Genomic DNA, 22418 nt, shown 5'->3' on the forward strand with positions numbered 1-22418 from the left:
TAGCAAAAGCACACCTAGGCACAGCCACACCCTGACAACTTTCAGTACAAATGCCAAGCGGGCCAGCGCCTCCCATTCCACAGTAAATCTCCAAACAAAATGTGCCACGTTTTCAGGAGAGAAAGGATGCCCTGTTACCTCCCCTTGGTCTGTCCCTTAACTCTGTGCCCCGTCAGTCTGGCTGCTCCCTGCTGAGACCACACACCCTTGCAAGTCAAGCACGCGGGGCTGCTCAGACTTCCTGTTTCCAACTTACATGGGATAGCAAAAAGGAAGATGATCGGGAAACCGCAAAGCACTGTGCAATCTGGAGGTGGCTTTAAGGTCTCTTTCCAAAACTACAGCACAGAAAATCTCTAACATCCGAAAGGATTTTCTACAGTGAATACATTTTCTATAATACTGAAAAAGAGACAGGCATGTACCCTAATTTTAACAATTTACAAAGTCAGTAATTCCAAAACTGTATTTGAAATTGGCATTTCCTAGTATTACCTATTTACTGTCCTGTTCTAGGATTTAAGATGGCTTGTTTTCCAGTTCTTTCTTCATATACTTGGCAGAAAAACATGAAAAGAATAATATGGCTCATTACTGAGGGCATCAAGTTTCCACTTAGTAGATAACAAAGCAACCACTGCAATGAGGTTACCTCAGATTACACACCATTTTCAAAAGCCACAAACCAAAGTGCCATATTCTCATCCTAAAATTCATAATAATATGCACAGGTGTACATATACAGAACTATGGCCTTGGAATTATAATCCACTGATAATTATTTACCTCTTCTGAATAGACAGTGTCACCAACATTCAATTTAGAGCTCTGATGAGGTGCTGTTTAAAGCGCTCTGGACACTTGCCTAGTTAGAACATTCGGGAAAGGTGCACACTCCTCAGCAGACACCTGGCCTGTGAAAGGGACTCTTTGCCTACACAGAATGCATTTTATCAAGCACATCAAAGATGATCAAAGATTCTTGGGGGAAAACTCCATTTGTAATTGAGTACATTCTTTTCCCCTCCCTGCCTGCCAATTTTGTAATCTGCCTTTAATTGTTTTATACTGGAAGTAGAATTAACATACAATGTTACATTAGTTTCAGGTGTACAACATATTGATTCAACGATTCTATATGTTCCTCTATGCCCACCACGGGAGGTGTGGTCGCTACCTGTGACTATACATTATCACAGCATTGCTGACTATGTTCCCTACGCTGCACTTTTCATCTCCATGACTTATTTATTTTATAACTGGATGCTTGTACCCTTAATCCCTTTTATCTACTTCACCCACCTCCCTCTACTAACCACCCCTCTGGCAATCATCAGTTTATTCTCTGTATTTAGGAGTCTGTTTTTTGTTTGTTCGTTAGTTTTTTTTATATTCCACATATAAGCGAAATCACATGGCATTTGTCTTACTCTGATCTTTTACTTAGCATAATACCCTCTGGTCCATCCATATTGTTGTAAATGGCAAGATCTCATTCTTTTTTTTTTTTATGGCAGAGTAATATTCCATTGAATGCGTACACATACATAAACACACACCCACCATATTTTTTTTACCCATTCATCTACTGATGGACACTTGGTACTTCTGAGTGAATACATCTTTATTTAAAAATTACTAAGACGGGGCGCCTGGGGGGCTCAGTCATTAAATGTCTGCCTTCGGCTCAGGTCATGATCCCAGAGTCCTGGGATCGAGTCCCACATTGGGCTCTCTGCTCTGCCGGCAGCCTGCTTTTCCCTCTCCCACTCCCCCTGCTTGTGTTCTTTCTCTTGCTGTGTCTCTCTCTGTCAAATAAATAAAATCTTAAAAAAAAAATTACTAAGACAAAACCTCTGGTTTCTGAGGTCCAGCCACACTCACTATTTGAACGTCTGGTAGGAGGCATTTTTCTGGTTATATGGACCTTCAAAAGTTTGCATAACAACATAGAAAAATTGTAGTAGAAAAAAATACAAGGTAGTAAATTTAAAATGATATGAATAGAAGCTATAATAATAAATGAATCAAATCTATATGTATTCATTTTTAATAATACCAAATATTTTTTAAGATTTTATTTTTAAGTAATCTCTACAACCAACATGGGGCTTCAACTCACAAGCCTGAGACCAAGAGTCATATACTCCACCGACTGAGCCAGCCAGATGCCCCAAGACATTTAAACTGTTAAATTTGATTTCATTTATTTTAAAAAACTATGAAGAAGAGACATCTCCCATGCAGGAGCATTCCAAATAAATTATACAGACACTCCAGCATAAGAGAGGTAAGGAACACCCCCCACCCCTTAAATGTGGGCTATGCCCAGTGACTTCCTTCAAAAGAGGGCAGGAAGGAAGGGGGAAGAAGGAAGAACGCTACAGAGAGACACTTGGTAGACATGACCTCAGCCAGGTGATCAAGGGCAACACTGGCCATTATGATAAGCCACGCTGACAGTACCTGCCCTTGATGTGATAAAAATGGCACTTTGTCTTTATAGTCTTCCTTCAGTAGCCCGGAAGTCCTTAATCTCAGTTTTATCATGGGAAAACATCAGAAAAACCCCAATAAAGGAGCACCCTAAGTATACCTGATCGGTCCTCCTCAAAACTGTCAAAGTCATTAAAAACAAAGTCTGAGAAAATATCACAGCCAAGAAGTGAGCCTAATAAGAAATGAAAAAGGTAATGTGGTATCTTGGATGGGATCCTAACTAAAACAGAAAGAGGACATTAGTGGAAAATTAAGGAAATCTGTATAGATTTCGGTTAATAATAGTACTATATCAGTACTATATCAATACTGGTTCACTCTAACTGTGACAAAAACACCATATTCAACCAAGATTTTAATAATGGGAAACTGTGTAATTGGTGGGCAGGGGGAAGAAGATATGGGGATCTTCTGTGCTGGTAATTTTTCTGTAAATCTAAAACCGTTCTAAAAAATAAAAGTGTGCTTTATTTTTATTTTTTTTTAAGATTTATTGATTTGAGAGAGAGAGAGACAGAACACAAGCAGGAGACACAAAGCACAAGCAGGAGAGGCAGAGGGAGAAGCAGACTCCCCTCTGAGCAGGGAGCCCGATGCGGGACTCGATTCCAGGACCCTGAGATCATGACCTGAGCCGAAGGCAGACACTTAGCCATCTGAGCCGCCCACGTGCCCCAAAAGTGTACTTTAAAAACAGGAAAAAAAACATGAAAGTGATCTGATGAATACCAACATGTGTTAATTCTAATGGAAACACAGGTACTGGTTACATTATTCTGTGTTCTTTTGTTTTGAAAATAAAAAAACCCTGAAAGTCACAATTCAGACCTTTCTGTGCTACAGTAATACTGTTAAGAGAAAAAAAATTAAGACGCAAGATCACTTCTAAAATTCACGTGTAAAGAAATTATAATTTGTGCTGGCCTCCGGCATGTGAGGTAAACACACATGTTCACCAGCCAGAAAAGTTGACTTCTTCATGGGTCTTGCAAAACCTGCTTGGCTGAGTTAGCATTTCAGACTGAGAGCCACAGCCCAATCAGAACACAGGCAAGGCTCACAGTATACGTGGGTGTGTTTCTAGAAAAGTGGAAGCAGAAAATCCTTTCAGGATGAAAAATGCTCCTGGGAAACTAAGACTTTCTCTCCAAGTTATTTGTTCTATAAATTTTACAGACAGGGGAAACCTGTCACATACACATCAGCTATTTCCCACCAATTTGGAATTTTGCCATCTTACAGACAAAATGGTGTAACAGAGTAACTACGGACTTTGGAGTCAGACACGGAACAGGCTGTATGTCCACATCTGCTACATCTTGAATAATTTCCTGGGAGGCAAGAAAGTGGCTCAGAATATTTTATTCCATGTGTCAAACAGATAAGGCACCCACCTACCTCCCCGGGCTATCAGATGCACAAGATGAAGTGGGATCATGCCACCAACTCCCCAGCACAGTGGGCACCCAAGAACGGTCACTCCTCACCTGTTCCTCTCTTACCATAACTCAGGAAGAGTAAATACATAATTGTTATCCTTGTTCATAATAGGATCATACTGAAATGTTATGTTATAGTCATTATATAATTCTGAAAAATGCCAGAAGTATTACACAGTACTCAACATAAAAACCCTAAATGTTTTAACTTGGTGACAGATGGACAGCAAATTTCTGTCTACAGTAAATGTGATTCTTTCCAAAATACTGCAGAAATATTGTAGAGAAGTGGATCCTTGAAGTCATGCTTTGGACCCATTTACATTAAGAATGTTAGGTTTAGCACATCCCAACTTTCTACACCGAACAAGGAAGGAAATGACAGATACCTTTTGAAGTGTGATGTGTCTAGTCACCAATGGGCAACAATTCCATATTCTTTTTTTTTTTTTTTAAGTAGGCTCCGCACCCAGGACGGAGTCCAATGAGGGGCTTGAACTCACGACCCTGAGATCAAGACCTGAGCTGAGGTCAAGAATGAGATGCTTAACCCACTGAGCCACCCAGGATCCCCCATTCCATATTCTAATATATGCTCACATCAAGTTGGAGAGGTCTCCCAGTGCCACAGCACTGGCCCCTTGTAGAGCTGGTAACAGAAGCAAACTCACAGTGCCCCACCCCCAAGACCTCCAAATTAGAATGTGCATCTTAACAAGATCCCCAGGTGATCCCTAAGTCCTTAAAGTTTAGGAAGCACTGCCCAAATCTATGCTGAAGTCTGACAGGTAGGTGCCTGGCCAGGTTTGAGAATGGTTCCTAAAATGTTTGTACGGATGGAAACACACCTGAGAGGAATATAAGGAACAGAGGCTTCACAGAGACCCCAGGTTTGAATACTGCACCACCATCTCCCAACTGGGATCCTAAGTAAAACATGTGATTCTGAGCTCCAAATTTTTCACCTACTGAGTAGTTACAGGGTAACATTAAAGCTTAGGTATAATCACATTTTCAAGCTTCCTGGTAACGGGCTGCAGTCTTCTGCCGCATCAGGGGAAGCCTGTCCCTTCAGCTCATCTTTGAGGCTGCATGCCTGCCATAGTAGAGGCTGGCCTGGGGGTCAACCTCACAGCTTCAGAGCCCCTCAACCCCAGAAATTCCATTTGTTCATTTAAGTCAGGCAAGTTCCCAATCAAGAAACCACAGGCAACAACAAAATGCAGAGATCCATAAGCAACAGAGAGGAGACCCAGGGAAGAGTCTGAGCAGAGGCTTGAGAGAACCTGCAGTCAGTACAGGAGCTCGGCAGGGCTGAAGCTGAAGGCAGTGCAAGGGCCCTGGACACCTTAGTGAGTGAATGTGGGTTCTGAATGCGAATGCTCAGGTGTGCACGACTACCAAGGAACCACGCACTTAACAGATACCAGGCGCAGCACAGTGCTGGAGACATGGAAATTCTGACCAGCCAGAAGTTCAAGACTTTGCTCAAAATCCCAGATACTGAACTGAGACCGCCCACAAAAGACCAAGTCTAAGGAGCAGGGCTCTTCAAGACCTGCCTTAAGAAAGTTTAAAAACAAGTCTTGAAAGGATCAAACTGGCCTGTGAGTCTAACATCTTCTAGAACAACACTCTCTAAAGGAAGACATAAAAACTCATCTGCCAACAACACATTCACAATGTCCACTACACAGTCAAAAATTACTGAACATACAAAGAAGTGGGAAAATGTAACCCACAGTCAGAAATTATATATATATATGTGTGTGTGTGTGTATATGTGTATATATATATATATATAAAACAAAATACCACAAATGCAAAATCAGCTTTCAAAAGAAGGACAGGAAAGGAAGAGAAAAAAGGAACAAAACACAGAAGGGACAAATAGTATCTGTTACAAATAGTAAACAGATAGCAAGATGGGGACCTAAATCCAACTATATCAATATTCATTGTAAATAAACTGAATACTCCAAGACTAAGATTGCCCGAATAAATTAAAAATAGGTTCCAACCATATGCTCTTTACAAGAGATGGGCTTTATTATTATTTTATTTTATTTATTTATTTTTTTTGAGAGAGAGAGAGAGAGAGAGAGAATCTCAAGCAGGCTCCATGCCCAGTGTGGAGCCTGATACAGGACTCCATCTCAAGACCCTGAGATTATTACCTGAGCCAAAATCAAGAGTCAGACACTTAACCCACTAAGCCACCCAGGTGCCCCTTATTTTTTTTATTTTAAAGATTTTATTTTTAAGTATCTCTACACCCAACGTGGAGCTCTAACTCACAATTCCAAGATCAAGAGTCACACAGTCCACCGATGAGTCAGCCAGACACCCCATGGACTTTATCAGACAAAAGAGGGTAAAAAAATATGCCTTGCAAATATTAATCATAAAAAAGTAGGAGTGGCTATGTTAATGAGACAAGCAGATTTCAAGACAAAGGGTATTAACAGAAATAAAGAGGGACATTTAGAATGATAAAAGGCTCAATTCATCAGCTAGACAGAATAATCCAAAATGTATATTCATCTAATGAAAGGGCTTCAAAACAGGAAATAAACAGTCAGATTTCATTCTGACTAAAGGAAAAATAGACAAATCTATAATTACAAGTGGATATTTTAATAGTCTCTCAGTAACTGATAAAATGAAAAAAAGTAAGTACAGTTGATGTGAGCACAATCCACCAATTCTGACATTACAGAACACCTCACCCCACAGCTGCAGGATGCACGTTCTTCCAGACCACATGCAGAACATTCACGAAGACAGACTATATGCTGGACCATAAAACAGGTCTCAGCAAATGTCAGAGGACAAAAATCATATAGAATATATTCTCTGACCACAAATGAATTAGAAAGGAGTAAGAGTATCTGCAAAATTCCCAAATATTTGAAAATTAAGCAACATACTTCCACATAAAAACACAAATCAAAGAAGAAATCACAAGTAAAATATAAAAATACTTCAAACTAAACGGTAATGAAAACAAAATATCACAATTTATGGGATGCAGTGTGGAGCAATATTTTGGATGAAATTTACTGTTCAAATGTTAATTACTGGAAAAATCTTGTCAGTGATCTAAGCGCCTCTACCCCAAGAAGCTAGCAAGAACAAAACAAACCCAAATTAAGTGGAAAGAAATTAACAAAAATGGAATTGATATAAAAAACAAGAAGGTGATAAATCAAAAACTGATTGCTTAAAAAACTAAAGTTGACAAACCCCTATCCAGCCTGATCAGGGAGAAACAAGAGAGAAGCAGAAATTATAAATACCAGATTGGAGAGGGGTACTGACCATTAATGACAGATTCTACAGACATTAGAAGGAAATTAGGAGAATATTATGAGCACATTTATGCCAAATAAATTTTAAGAAGTTAGATTAAATGGATAAACCCCTTGAAAAATAAGCTACCAGTACAAAAGGAGCACAAGCTGAAGTGAAAACGTTGAAGAGTCTGTACCTATGAAATTAACTGAATAATAATTAAAAATCTTCCCATCAGAAAAACCCCAGATGGCTTCATGGTGAATTTTATGAAACACTTAAGGAGTAAACAATACTAATCTTAGACAAACTCTTTCAGGAAAGAAGGGAAAGGGTAACTGTTCCAAAGTAATTCTATGAAGCCAGTAGGGTCTCAATACCAAAAACCAGGGAGGACGTGGCAAGAAAAGCACATGCCTATATCCCTCATGAACACAGATGCATGAAACCCAGACAGTATTTTAATACATCAGATCCAGTAATACACACAGAAGACCCTGCATTGTGATCAAGGGAAGTTATCCCAGGAATGTAAGGCTGGTTCAACATTCAGAAAGATGTACTTCACCACATTAATAAAATAAAGAAAATGTCTATGATCATCTCAACAGATGCAGAAGAAGTATCTGATGAAGTTCAGCAATCATTTATGATCAAAAGACTCAGCAAAGTAGGAAGAGGAGGGGCCTTTCTTAGTCAAGGAGATCCTAAAAAGCCTCCAACTAACACTACACTTAATAGTGACAGGATGCTTTCCTCCACAGGTCAAGAACAACAACACATGTGCTTATACCACTTTCATGAAACACTGTATTGGAGATCTCAGGCAGAGCAATAAAGACAGAAAAACAAGAGTGGAAGAAATAAACTCTCTATTCAAAGACAACATGACTTAGAAAATTTTAAGGCATCTACCAAATAAATAACAGAACCAATAACGGAATTTAGCAAGGTTACAAGATATAACGTTAATACAGAAAAGTCCAGTTATATTTCTCCATATTAGCAACAAACAAGTCAACCAATGATATAAAACCTAGAAAATGAACAGAAATGAAAATTAGAAACTAAGCAACCTGATTTTAATACTTACCAGAAACCTAGAGAAATGAACAGAGAGATCAATGGAATAGACCAGAACAGGGGTGGCAGACTTCTTCTGTAAAGGAAAAGTTACTAAAGATTTTAGTCTTAGCAGGCAACCTATGGTTTCCATCCCTCATTCTTTCATTTATTTGTTTTTAAGATTTTTTTTTTATTTGACAGAGAGAGAGAGACAGTGAGAGAGGGAACACAAGCAGGAGGAGTGGGAGAGGGAGAAGCAGGCTTCCCGTGGAGCAGGGAGCCCGATGCGGGGCTCGATCCCAGGACCCTGGGACCTTGACCTGAGCCGAAGGCAGACGCTTAATGACTGAGCCACCGAGGAGCCCCTCATTTGTTTTTTAGTTTATTTTTTAACCAATCCTTTAAAAATATAAAAGCCATTCTTAGGTTGTGGGCCACATAAAAATAGTCCACAAGCCACATCTGGCCCCTGGGTTGTAGCTTGCTGACTCCTGGACTAGAGAGTCTAGAAACAGACCCCTCCTTATCCAGTCAATTCCATTCCTAGTTATTTATCCAAGAGAAATGAAAATTTATGTCCACACAAAGACTTACACAAAAATGTTCACAGAAGCTTTATTCTTAATGGCTCCAAACTGGAAACCACCACAACCTCCATGAATAAGAGACTGGATAAGTAAATCACGGTGTACTCACACAATGGAATACTATTTGGTAATAAAAAGAACTAAATTCAGGAATTACGTGGATGAAGCTCAAAAACACACCGTGAGCAAAAGAAGCCTTGAGATGAAAGTCCACGCCATAGGATTCTATTTATACGAAGTCTGAGAACAGGTACAAGGTGAAAGAAATCAGTAGTGACTGCAGGAGTGGGGTGGAAGGACAGGAGAAGGGAGATATACAAAGGAACTTTCTGGGATAATGGAAACACCCTACATCTTGACGGGGATATGGGCTACACCCCCGAGAGTTTTGACAAATGCATCAAATTAACACTTAAGGCCTGTGCATTTCACACTATGTACATTACATTTCCAAAAATAATACAACAATATAGCATTTAAAAATTCATAGGTCTTTAGTAGGTCTTTAACTCCAGATCCTAACAGTTGACCTTTAGTTGGAAAGTAACAAGGTTGACTGGGTTTCCTTACAAGTATTACTCTTCAAAATAGTCACCTGGGAGACTTACCTAATCAAAGTATTCAATGTTGCTATCATGCAAAACATTCATTCAGTTTGTATTACAGAACATAATCAGTTACAAAGTTAACTATAAAAAAAAATTGACTTTAAAAAGAGAGACATAATTATAGATAAAAGACTGGTAAGGAAGACATCAAAAAGATAACACTAATTTTGAACTAAGTGATAGCATCCTCATGAACAGTATTTTCTTCTCTAGACTTTTTCAAAATTTTGTACAATAAACAGCAGCTATTTCCATTATTAGAAAATATTCTCCAGGGGCGCCTGGGTGGCTCAGTCGTTATGCATCTGCCTTCAGCTCAGGTCATGACCCCGGGGTCCTGGGATCGGTGGGAAGCCTGCTTCTCCCTCTCCCACTCCCCCTGCTTGTGTTCCCTCTCTTACTGTCTCTCTCTCTGTCAAAAAATAAATAAAATCTTAAAAAAAAAAAAGAAAAAATATTCTCTGAAAACATTAGAAAAGCAGTCTCATTATCACTTCAAATGTTCTGTGGTTATCTCAAATCCTTTCTATAAGAAATAAGAAAGCACAAGCCACCTTATCGATCTTCTCTGAAAGTTTTCAGGCACCGTGCTAAGAATGATGTGCACACTACCTCTCTTTCAATCAGCACAACAACTCTCTGGGACAGATATTATTATCATCACCCCCCTTTAATCTACACAATTCTCAAAGGCAGGTACTATTATTATCCTCATTTAAAAGACAAAAAACTAAGACCCAGAGTGGTTACATAATTTTCCCACAGCTGATAATTAGCGGAGCCTGGGTCTGAACGAGAGCTTCCTGCAGAGCTCTGGCTTGGCTCTTAAGCAGAGCCCTGTACTGAATCTGGGGAATGCAGTGGTGGCGGCAGCGACTGCACTGCTACTATGAAGAGGAAGAAAGGAGGAGGAGGAAGAGGAAGAAGGTCAAGTACTACCTGTAGTCAAGCCATTTACTATACATATACTATCTCATTTAATTAAAAGGTTTGAAAAATAAGTAAATTCATGGATAATTTTTTTAAAGATTTTATTTATTTGAGAGAGGGAGAGAGTGTACGTAGGGGGGGGAGGGGCAGACAGAGAGGGAGAAGCAGACCTTCCCACTGAGCAGGGAGTCCATATGCGGGGATGCTGGGATCATGACCTGAGCCAAAGGCAGACACTTAACGGACTGAGCCACCCAGGCGCCCCAAATTCATGGATAATTACCATGGGAAATTAGGCACAGCTGTGAGCACCTTCCATTAAGGTCATGGATTTGATTACTGAGCTGGCTTAACATTTTTCCCCAAAACTGGTGCCTATCGGAGCTACACGCAACCCATGGCACACTGCATTCAAAGCTCTCAATCTTCTCATTCCATAAACTGACCACTGATTTTCACTGTGACTATAAAAAAAAGGCCAATTTAGGATTTACTTAAAATTCCCTTATTTTCTTTGCATTAGTTCAAGGATCAGATGAAAGGATCAGATTACATGAAAACAAGATAAGTATCAGACAAATGTACAGTATTATTTCTCTTGCTATTAAATATTAGAAATGTCTTATTATCATTCAAAAACAGAGAAGGTGGATGAGTCATTCATTCCTTTAATAGCCAACTTGGCTCTACTAATTCTTTACACACTATATTCTGCTAATTCATTCCTTTAGGTTCTCAGAGGGTGGTCATGGACCAGCACAACTACATGGTTGGTCACATGGGAGCTGGCAAAGAAAAAAAAAAAAGAAGCAAATTCTTAGGTCCCACCCCAAACCCACTGAATCAGAAACTCTGGGGAGGGGTCCAGAATTCTAGGTTAACAAGCCTACAGTGATTCTGCTGGACGCTCAAGTCTGAGAATCACTGCTTCCTCCCATCTGACCAAAATGATGGTTGACTGGGTCCAAGGGGTCTTCATCTAAATCAAAGCCTTTACCCCTTAGGGAGAGCCCTAGGCAAAAGTAAACTCTATGTTTTCTGACCACTTTCCAAAAGAGAAGAATATTCCAAAAATGTTATTTAAAAAAAAATAAGCCCTCATCTAACCCCTTGTGAAAATGATTTACCATGCAAACTACTTTGGTCCCTTTCAGATTTGTTACTTCTAAGAAAGGACTAATAGGATTTCTAGGGTCGCAAAAGCACATTTTTATCAACCTTAAAATCAGAGAGATTCTGGACCCTTGGCAACACATATCACAACACCATCCTCTTTCTATCAGCTGCTGACTTTCCTCCGCAACCTTCTCTATGCAGAGCAACAACTCTCAACACCTGTAGCCAGGAGACTAAAGTGTACAGCTTCCAATTCCCACTTGAATTTATCTTTTTTGCTTTCCTTCTAAAAGACAAGCATTTGGGTTAATTTCAGTGGAAAACTAGAACATGCTACCAAAGAGATAACGTATCAGGTTCTGCCACTGTTGAAGTTGAGACTGTTTCCCTTTTTTTTTTTTTTTAAGTCATATCGTGCCTTGTTAACATTATTGCTATGTTGTTGAAATAGCTTATATTTTCTATTTTAAATATTTTCTTTAAGAGCCACAAACTTAGGAATAAGAAAGCAGAAACAATAACAAACATGGAGAAAGTCTAAAATTATAATAAAAAAATTTACACGACTCAAAGCTAATGTGCTTAGAGCTGTGAGCTCTAAGGCTGGATGAAAAGAATTTCTATTTTTTAGAAGATTTATTTGTATGAGAGAGAGAGAGACAGAGACAGAGAGCGAGTGAGCGTGCAAGCACGGGGAAGGGGCAGAGGGAGAGAAGAGTCTCAAAGAGACTCTGAGGCTGAGCACAGAGCCTGATGTGGGTGGGGCTTGATCTCATAATCCTGAGATCACAATCGAAGCCAAAACCCAGAGTCAGATGCTTAACTGACTGTGATACCCAGGTGCCCCCAAAAGAATTTCTATTAAGATATAAATTATAAAATTGACCCAAGAAGAGACTGCACAGGTCAGTGCAATGATGAAGAGACCTTAGCCAGACTGTGTGGGATCCAATCCTGGTTCTACCACTGTGCTGTTAGTCAACTTTCCTTCATTCTCTCCACTCTGTGTTCTTCCATTTTTTTTTTTTTTTTAAGATTTTGTTTATTTATTTGACAGAGAGAGACACAGCGAGAGAGGGAACACAAGCAGGGGGAGTGGAAGAAGCTGGCTTCCCACTGAGCAGGGAGCCCGATGCGGGCTTGATCCCAGGACCCTGGGACCATGACCTGAGCTGAAGGCAGACACTCAATGACTGAGCCACCCAGGCGCCCCTGTGTTCTTCCATTTCTTAATCTGTGACATGGAAATAGTATATACTACCCACTTCATATAGTTTTATGAGGAATAAAAGTTAAATATTTTTTTAAAGATTTTTTTACTTATTTATTTGGCAGAGAGAGACAGCACAAATAGGCAGAGCAGCAGGCAGAGAGAGAGGGAGAAGCAGGCTCCCCACTGAGCAGAGAGCCCAATGTGGGACTTGATCCTAGGACCCTGAGATCATGACCTGAGCCGAAGGCAGACACTTAACCAACTGAGCCCCTAAAAGTTAAAAGTTTTTGAGTTTTCCTCAAAATGAAAGTAAACTTAGACTTTTATTATTATTATTATTTTTTTAAAGATTTTATTTGAAGAGAGAGAGAGCACACACACAAGGAGGGGGAGCAACAGAGGGAGAGGGAGAAGCAGACTCTCCACTGGGCAGGGAGCCCGATGTGGGGTTCAGTCATGACCTGAGCCAAAGGCAGACGCTTAACCGACTGAGCCACCCAGGTGCCCCAAATTTAGACTTTTCTTAAAAATATATTGACCAAAGACATCAAGTTTCTAAAAGGTCCAGGATCTACAGAAAATAGCAAGAGTGCTGTCAAAGATCTTCAGTCACCCCCTAGAGAAAAAAAGCTTCAGGCCCATACAGTTGTACAAGTGACATCTCTCAATTCTTCAAGAAACAGATCATTCAAATGCTAAACCATTCCAGAGAAGAGATGTGAAAGGTTTCCAAACTCGTACTGACCCAGTTACAGAACACCATATCAAAACCTGACAAAACACAAAACAGAACTATGGGTCAATCTCATTACTGATTAGTTTCTAAATGAAACACTAGCAAATAAAATTCAGCAGTACATTAGCTTTTAACTTCACAATTACAGAGAGGGTTCAATTTGTTATTAGGAAACCTACTGAGGTAATTTGTCACATAAATAAAACAGAAGAGAAAAATCACAGGATAATCTTAGACATTAAAAAAGAATTTAATAAAATCCAACAACGAATAAATGAGGATTAGATTATGCTCCAATTTAAAATGGCTGCAAACCAAAGCTCACATCATACTTAATAATAAAATACTAGATACCCCTCTATTTAAGTCAGCTACAAGACAGGGAAGTCCAAGAACATAAACACTGGTAGAAATACTGGCAAGAAGATGATGAAAAAATATCAGAAATGCAGGGGCGCCTGGGTGGCTCAGTTGGTTAAGCGACTGTCTTCGGCTCAGGTCATGATCCTGGAGTCCCTGGATCGAGTCCCGCATCGGGCTCCCTGCTCGGCAGGGAGCCTGCTTCTCCCTCTGACCCTCCCCACTCTCATGTGCTCTCTCTCTCATTCTCTCTCTGTCAAATAAATAAATAAAATCTTAAAAAAAAAAAATTTAAAAAAAAAGTATCAGAAATGCAAAGATGACTGTCTACTAGGAAAACCCAAGACAATCACCTGAAAAAGTATTAGAATAAATAAGAGAATTCAATAAAGTGGCCAGGATTATCAAAGTAACATATATGTATGTTACCATCTTTCCTGTACTAAAACAGTAATCATGTAATGAAAGAGAATAACTCATCCAACAGCAATAAACCCACTGATACATGCAGAAATAAACTTAATAAGAAAGGTGTATTATCTATATAAAGAATACTATGCTTCTGAGCAACATAAGACTCCATGAAAAGACATAACTTGTATGTTTAGAACAAGATAACTCACGGAGCCACAAAACTATTAAAACACCAAATTCCTTCTTAAATGATTTATAAAGTTCAATACAATCCCAATCAAATTCTAAGATTTTTGTTTGTTTTTAAGAATTTGAAAGACAATTCTAAAGTTTACCTGAAACAGTAGTTTTCAACCCTAGCTGCCATGAAAATCGTATGAGGAACTGTGAACCATATCAATGTTCATGCCACACCCCAGAGAATCTAACTTAATTGGTCTGCAGTGGGGTTCAGGCACTGCATTTTAAAAAATCTCCCCAGGTAATTTTGATGTGCAGATACGGTTGAGAATGACCCATCTAGAAGAGTATCTTACAAGGACAGCCAAGAAAATACTGGATTCTTGAAAAAGAATGAAGAGCAACTACCTCCATCATGTAATGAAGTTCATTATATAGGTAGTACAGTAAGTTTCTGGCACAGGATAAGCAAAGATCAATGAAACAAACAAAAAGTCCAGAATTAGACCCAAACCTTGTATATTTGAAAACTGAGTAAAATCTAACAAAAATGGTATGTTACATTAGTGGGGAAAAAAGCTGGATCAGCAGTATCTAAATAAATGGCACTGGGATGACACCTACCATTTGGAAAAAAATACACAGCTAGATCTCTGTATCTCACTCTGGCCAAAATCAATTCTGAACTAAATATCCAAGATATAAGGAGAAAAAAATACAGAAAAATATTTCATAATTTTGGAACAGAGAAAGCATTCCTAAACATAACACAAAACCCAAAAGCCGTAAAAGAAAAAATGGATAAATCTGTTTCTATAAAAACTGAAAACATCCATTTGGTAAAAACACAGAACTATCAAATTGTAAACCCAAGTAGCCATACTCCTGGTAAAACAGACTTCAGCAAATAAAAAAAAGAGGGGGAAAAGCTTACATTTATTAAAGGTTTTAACTTTCATATAAAAAAATATTCAAAACAACAAGAAAAAAAGGAAACGCAACAGAAAAACTAGCAGAGAACATGAATAGTACAATATAAATGCCCATGAATTCATGAAAAGACATTTTTGCCTAAGAGAATGGCAAATCAGCAAAAGTATGCTATCAGTGTTGGTAAGAATCAGGGGGTGGGGGGGTGGGGAGTGACAGGGAGTCATTCGCTTTTGGTGAGGGTGTAATGCACAACGTTTATGGAGAGTATTTGACAACAGCTATGCTTATCAAAAATGTCAATAGCCTTTAATCCAGAAGTTTCACTACCAAGATTTTTTTTTGGGGGGGGTGAGTTTTATTAAGCAAGGGCACATAAAAATCTCTCCAGAGTCAGAGGGGTCATGACAGGGTTGCCCCACTACCAAGAATTTATCTAGCAGATACACTCAGCTGTACAAAGATGTATTATCAAAATTGTTATGTCAGCGAAACACTGGAAACAACCTAAATGTACAGCCGTTAGGGCATTAGTCATATAAATTAAGATATACCCAAATTGGGGACTACTACCATATCAAACCCAGTAAGAAGGACTGAGCTCTATCTAACATAGAACTTCCAACTTACATTAAAGTGGCAAGAAGGAGGTATATGTATACATACATACATACAGGGAGGGGCAGAGAGAGAGATGTTATACTATACTACTCTTTATGTTTAGGGCAGATACACATACACACACTTACCTCTCTATGCACAGATCATCCCCAACAGGATAGATAAGAAATAGTTGTCTTTGGTGAGAGAATTTGGAAGAGCCAAAGGTCAAGAGTTAAGGGAGATTAACTTTTCAGTTCTTACTCGTAGTGCCTTTTTTTTCTTTTTCTTTTTTTTTTTTTTTTTGTGGTTTGTTGTTAAACCATGTACAGGATTACTTTCTAGAAACAAAACTTTTAACAAAGGCTTTGACCTAATAACCTCACAGAATCTATCCCATGATGCATGTGGATATGCCTATACAAAAAAATACACTCACTGCAGCTGTACTAATGAAAAATCAAAAGCAATCCAAATGTTCATCATTAGAGGAGTAGATCAATAAATTATGGTGTGTCCTATAATGGAATACTTTGCTATCTACTGATGAAAACAAGGGAAATCTGTGTGCACTGCTAAGGAAAGGCAAGTAGGGTATATACTGTTACATAAAACAGCAAAGTGCTAATGTAGTTTGGTTCCATTTCTTATGAACATATTTGCATAGAGTGGTTATCTGGGGGCGCCTGGGCAGCTCAGTCAGTTAAGTATCTGACTCTTGATCTCAGCTCAATCAGGTCTTAATCTTAGGGTCTTGAGTTCAAGCCCTGTGATGGGCTCCACACTGGGCAATGAGCCTACTTAAAAAAAAAAAAAAACAGAACAGAACAAAAACAAAAAGTAAACGAGGAAAAAAAAAATAAGTGGTCATCTGTAAAAAATGAGGCTGCTCTTTTTCATTATTGGAATTATTTTATAGGAAATCTGCATTTCCTTTGTAATGATAATTTTTAAAACAAAATTATCTTTTAAAAAGTTTCTTTCCCCCCCTGTGCATCTTAAAATCTTATCTGGCTTAAAATGAACTTGTCTCTTGCTCTTACTATTTGCCCTTCACTATTAGTTCTTTTGTCCCACCCAAAAGCCACAACAACCCTTCCAAAAAATACCAGTCCCTGTCCTTCCTTTACCATCAGCCTCTTTGGGGTACCTACGGGGAGCAGAGATGACTGTCCCCACAACAGTGAGCACTCGCCAAGTGTTGTTTGAAAGAGATATCACTCTGTACAAAGGAATGAAAGCCCTGGGCAGCCAGAGGAGCATGAAATGAGAGATACACCAACAGAGCCCAGACTGCAGGAAACCTGCCAAAACCAATAAACAAAACAAACAAAACAACCAGATTCTTCAACAAATGAATTGTAAGGATCCTAGAGATTAACAGATTCTTAAAAGCCATATTCACTGAATATAGTTATTCCAGTTTTGGGGGGGGAACCCCCATAAAAACAGATTGGGACACATGAGGCCACTGGAAATGAGTTATCTAGTAGACCTTGATGACAAGAAGAAATCATTCATTTACTTACATGTGAGAATGGCACTGGGTTTAGGTCTACCCTGTCTAACTTTTAGGAATACACATTATCAATGGCTCACTAAGTATGGTCAAGGAGCCCAGATACCTTGGGGGGGGGGGGGGGAGGGGGTCATGATGTCAAAACTATTTTCATAAAATACTAAGACACTCTCATTCTCTCACAAAAACATAGAGGCACTTTCCAGAAGCTCTGGGACCTGTGGTATCACCGTGCTTAATGGCTAATAGAATGTGTGCTTGGTTTTCAAAATTCTGTTTCAGTATTTAATGTGGCAAATATTGATAGATATAATCCACATTGTAAAGAAATCTCCTTGGGGCCCTCAACAATTGGGCCTAACAATCCTAAGACCAAAAAGTTTGAGAACCCTTGCATTAAACTACTATGTCTATTTTTGCATAGGACTTAAATTCTCCAAAATAAAAAGTTTTTTTGTAAGGGGGTAGCATGGATTGATGAGTGAACTGGGAAAGAGCAAACATCAGGCTGACCATGAGCCCTAAACCCACAGCAATCTCTTCTCAACCTACCTCTGGAAGGCATGTGCATACACAGACCCCTCTGCAAACGCCAGGGACAACTAAAGTTTAAGTTCACATTCCCTCCCCTTTAACAACACTTCAAAAGAGATAAATGCCAATTTTAATGTTTGGAATTACAGTTGACTGCTGAACAATGTGGGGGTTTGAAGCCCTGACCCCTGCCCAGTGGAAAATTGGCATAAAAATTGTGACTTCCTAAAAATTTAGTAACGAATAGCCTACTACTGCCTGGAAGCCTTACCAAAACATAAACAGTTGATTAGCACATTTTTTGTATATGTATTATACACTGTTTTCTTATAAAGATAGAGAAAACATTAAGAAAATCATAAGGAAACACATTTATAGTATTGTACTTATCAAAAAACAAAAAAAACCACCCCATGTATAAGGAGACTCGTGTAGTTCAAACCTGTGTTGTTCAAGATTCAACTGTACTTCATTTTTATTTAAGTTAAAAAAAAAAAAGAAATTGTCTCCTTACCTAAGACCGTTCCAGGCTTCATCTGCGTCCCCTAGTGCCCGCGACAGCCTTGTGGGGAAACTGTGCTACTCTTACTTGTCCTTTTCCTTCACTTGGGCTAATCAAATTCAAGAAATAGGGGCGCCTGGGTGGCTCAGTTGGTTAAGCGACTGCCTTCGGCTCAGGTCAGGATCCCCCCTCTCATGCTCTCTCTCTCTCTCATTCTCTCAGATAAATAAAATCTTTAAAAAAAAAAAAAATCAAGAAATAGCACAAACTGTTCTACTGCTCTAGAACTTGCTGTTGTAAATACTGCCTGCAACAGGTGCTCCAGTGGCTGCCACCAAGGAGCCTTGTCTCAGAGCCGCCATGGTGTCTGCTCCCTCACTGGGAATCTGCCTGCACTCCGCTTCCTTGTCAGCTTCCAGCTTTCCAGTTGTCCCCATCTACCTTGGCATCTGCCCTCCCTGTCCTCCACGTTCAGCTCCTACTCTACATGCCAGCTGCAGGGCTGGTGGCTGAAACCCAAAGCAGTGCTCTCAACCTGCACAGACCTCAAAGCCACCTGGAGGCTCCGAAGGGCCCCCCAGATTCTGAGTCCAGTAGCTCTGCACTTCTAACAAGTCCCTGGTGCTGCGCTGCCGGCCCACGGACCTCGCTCTGGGAACCACTGCTGCGGAGGTCCTCCTGTGACCTGAGGGCCCGCATTGCCCCTGGCTCTGCCACCTCCCCCGCAGCGGTTCCTGCCGCTGTGAACCATGGCAGCTTGCGGACCAGCTTCTTGGTAAAACGGAGACTGTGGCAGAAGACATCACCAGGTGAACATAAAAAGGAAAAGGTATACGGAGGAAGAACTTGGTCAGCTGGTAAAGGAGAGGGTCAGCAGCCTTCACCAGATTCAGTGACGCAACACAAAGCAGATTCCCTGCCGGAAGTTGCCTCTTTCAACCATGTGGTCCTATTTCCACCATTTTCCTCAGAGGCTTAAAAACTGGCCATCAGTCCGAACACATCCCCTATGTTCACAACTGCCTGACGTGCAGGCCATTCTACTGCTGGCTTCTTTAAGAGCGCCCACTTTCAAGACGGGCAGAGATCTTCATCTCTGGGTTCCAGATACCAAACCTCCCTTTTCCAAATCTGAGGGGCAGGAAGAAAGACTGGAGGAGGAGAGGAACGTGCCACATCATCCCGCTTCACTGCGCTGCTTGCTTAGAAGGAAAAGCTCCCCACCCCCGCTAACAGGAAGCATTCAAAGCACTTAAGCTCACTTACCTTGGTCATGCCTCCTGCCTGCGCCGTGTTCAGTCCGGCATGACTGGCCATTTGTGGTGAAACCTGTGTTAACGTCTCGGCCAGCACGCTGCTCGTGGCCCCCTGCATGGCCGGAGCAGGGTACGGCATCCCAGCTCCCCTTCCTCTGCCAGCGGCCCCAAGAGAACCATTCATGACTTGCGCCTGTCCTTGCTGGGCCTGGTTCATTAAACTATGGCCAGAGTTACTATTGAGGAGGCCTGGGTGGGTCTGGTTAAAGTTAGCATTCATGCAGATCCCAGGTCCCGTCTGCGACGTGGCAGGGCTGCTGGTCACCAGCCCCACCTGCTTTTGTGCTTGCGGATTCAGTGCTTGCGAAGCAGGGGGAGTGGGCCCAGAGGTGCTGGCTGCCTGTTTGGGCAGGCTGGGGGCTGAAGAATCTCCCTGGTTCAGAGGGCTCTTGCCCATGGCACCCAAGCTGGCCATGTTTGCACTGTTCGGCTGTCCCTGAGCCTGGCCGCCAAGGCCTTGCTGCACGGGGCTGCTGGCGCTAACATTTCCTATTCCTGGGTTGATACTAGAGCCGCTGCCTCCACGCAGAAGCTCCGACAGTTGTTTATGTTTGGAAGCAGCATCTGGAACGAGGTTCCCACTGTTTAAAAGGCTTAATTCTCCTCCATTGGGGATCAGCTCATCAGGAAGATCATTTTCCAAGTCAAACAATGATCCAAAATCTAGAAATTAAACAGAAATGGAAATGAGAAACTAAGCAACCACAACAGCTTTCCAACTGTCATATATTACTATGATCTTAACCTAAAGGAGCACTTCACACAGAAGGCTAGCATCTTTTTTTAAGTGGTTTTTTTTTTTTAATTTTAATTTTTTTTAAAAGATGTTATTTATTTGAGAGAGAGAGAACACAAGCAGGGGGAGCTACAGGGGGAGAGGGAGAAGTAGGCTCCCCGCTGAACAGGGAGTCCGATGCGGGGCTCGATCCCAGGACCCTGAGATCATGACCTGAGCCGAAGGCAGACGCTTAACCGACTGAGCCACCCAGGACCCCCAGAACGCTAGCACGTCTTAAGAGTAATGTCAAAATGACTTGAAACTTCATTTGGGAAAATAAAACAAGGAAACATATTTTTCAAATTCTGAAGAAGGAAAAGTTAAACAGAGATGAAAGGAGGGTCAGCCCCACTAGATGTTACCAGATATTCTAAAACAATAATTAAATCGTGTGGCTTGAGGAGAAATGTAGATATATAAACTAAAGGAAATCAACGGGGAATTAAACCTTCACTGAATTTAAGTTAAAATGCTTTTAAGAATACATGTGTGCGAAAAAGTAACTGGGAATCAGGTTAAATGAACAGGAATTTGGGGAAATTAAGTAAAGCCTAACCTTAAGTGATTACATATTTTTTAAAAGGTAAATTATTAAAAAAAAAAAACCCACCCCAGCCTAAACAGAAAATGAGAGTTCTCCAAATGTTGAAGCTGCAGAAAATAAAGATGTATAAAGAAACTAAAAATAGTTAAAAGTAAAAGAAAATAACTTAACAGCTACTTGTCTCACATGAAAGGGGCTAACGTCAGCCCTGCAGAAGGACAGGCAGCACACTGACTCCCAAGTATAAACACAAAGGAGGCCAGCAGGTAAGTATCAAAAAGGAAGATAAAAGTCAAGGGAAGAGATCATCCTTCCCAGTAATCAGTGACAAGTAAAGCAACTTTTTCCTCCTGGTCCCTCTCAAAGTACCATTTCTCTAACATGTGGCCTAAGTGTCATCTCTAGTCCCTCACCGACCGCATTTTCTTCAACCCACAATCACCTGGCCACACGTGCATGCACAAAGGACAAGATAAGCAGAACTACGACAAGAGTGGCATCATGTGTGATATCGAAACAGGGGCAAACAATATACGGAGGCAGGTCAGCCTAGTGGTTAGTCTCTAGACCCAGACTGCCTGCAACTGAACCCAGCTCTGCCTCCAGCTCCCTACTTCTTAACTCTAAGTTACCTAGACTTTCTGTGCCTCGGGGTCCTCCATCTGGCCACCACACCTCATAGGGTTTCGTGGGGACTGAATGAATTAATAAATGTAAAGCACTTCAACAGTACATGTGGGTGGTTAAGTGCACCGTCATTATCAGCTGTTATTATTACTGTTATCCATTAACAGAAGGTTTGATAAATTACTATATAATATTAGAAAACATTACACATCTTTGGCACCTGGGTGGCTCAGTTAGTTGAGCGTCCAACTCTTGATTTTGGCTCAGGTCATGATCTCAGGGTTGCGAGATCGAGCCCCATGTCAGGCTCCGTGCTCAGCATGGAGTCTGCTTAAGACTCTATCCCTCTCCCTCTGCCCCTCCCCCCATTCACTATCTAAAATAAATAAAATCTTTTAAAAATTACACCTCTACTAAAATAATTATGAAGACTGAAAAATGTAGGAAAATGTGATCGTGATGTAAAAACATGCAAATGGCATTGCATGCAAAACAGCACATCAAATAAGATTAGAACTGAAGTGTGTGCATGTGCGCAGTGGCTGGTAAGTAACACACCAAAAATAAAGAGTCGTACTGGTAGAAGTGGTGGGGTGATGAGTGCATGTGGCTTTTTGTTGTTGTTTC

At 40.5% G+C, this 22418-nt stretch overlaps 1 protein-coding gene across 4 annotated transcripts in view; it reads right to left on the reverse strand.

The window, feature by feature from the left end:
- Nucleotides 1-22418, reverse strand: part of LOC110588014 (CREB binding protein) — a 123793-nt gene that overhangs the window by 79721 nt on the left and 21654 nt on the right. For all 4 annotated transcript variants that reach the window (XM_044915595.1, XM_021698287.2, XM_021698285.2 and 1 more), the window contains exon 2: nucleotides 19793-20505. In XM_044915595.1, coding sequence (XP_044771530.1) covers nucleotides 19793-20505 — 713 coding nt within the window. The remainder of the gene's footprint in view (nucleotides 1-19792; nucleotides 20506-22418) is intronic.

Source organism: Neomonachus schauinslandi, chromosome 5, assembly GCF_002201575.2.
Source record: "Neomonachus schauinslandi chromosome 5, ASM220157v2, whole genome shotgun sequence".
Lineage (NCBI taxonomy): Eukaryota > Metazoa > Chordata > Mammalia > Carnivora > Phocidae > Neomonachus > Neomonachus schauinslandi.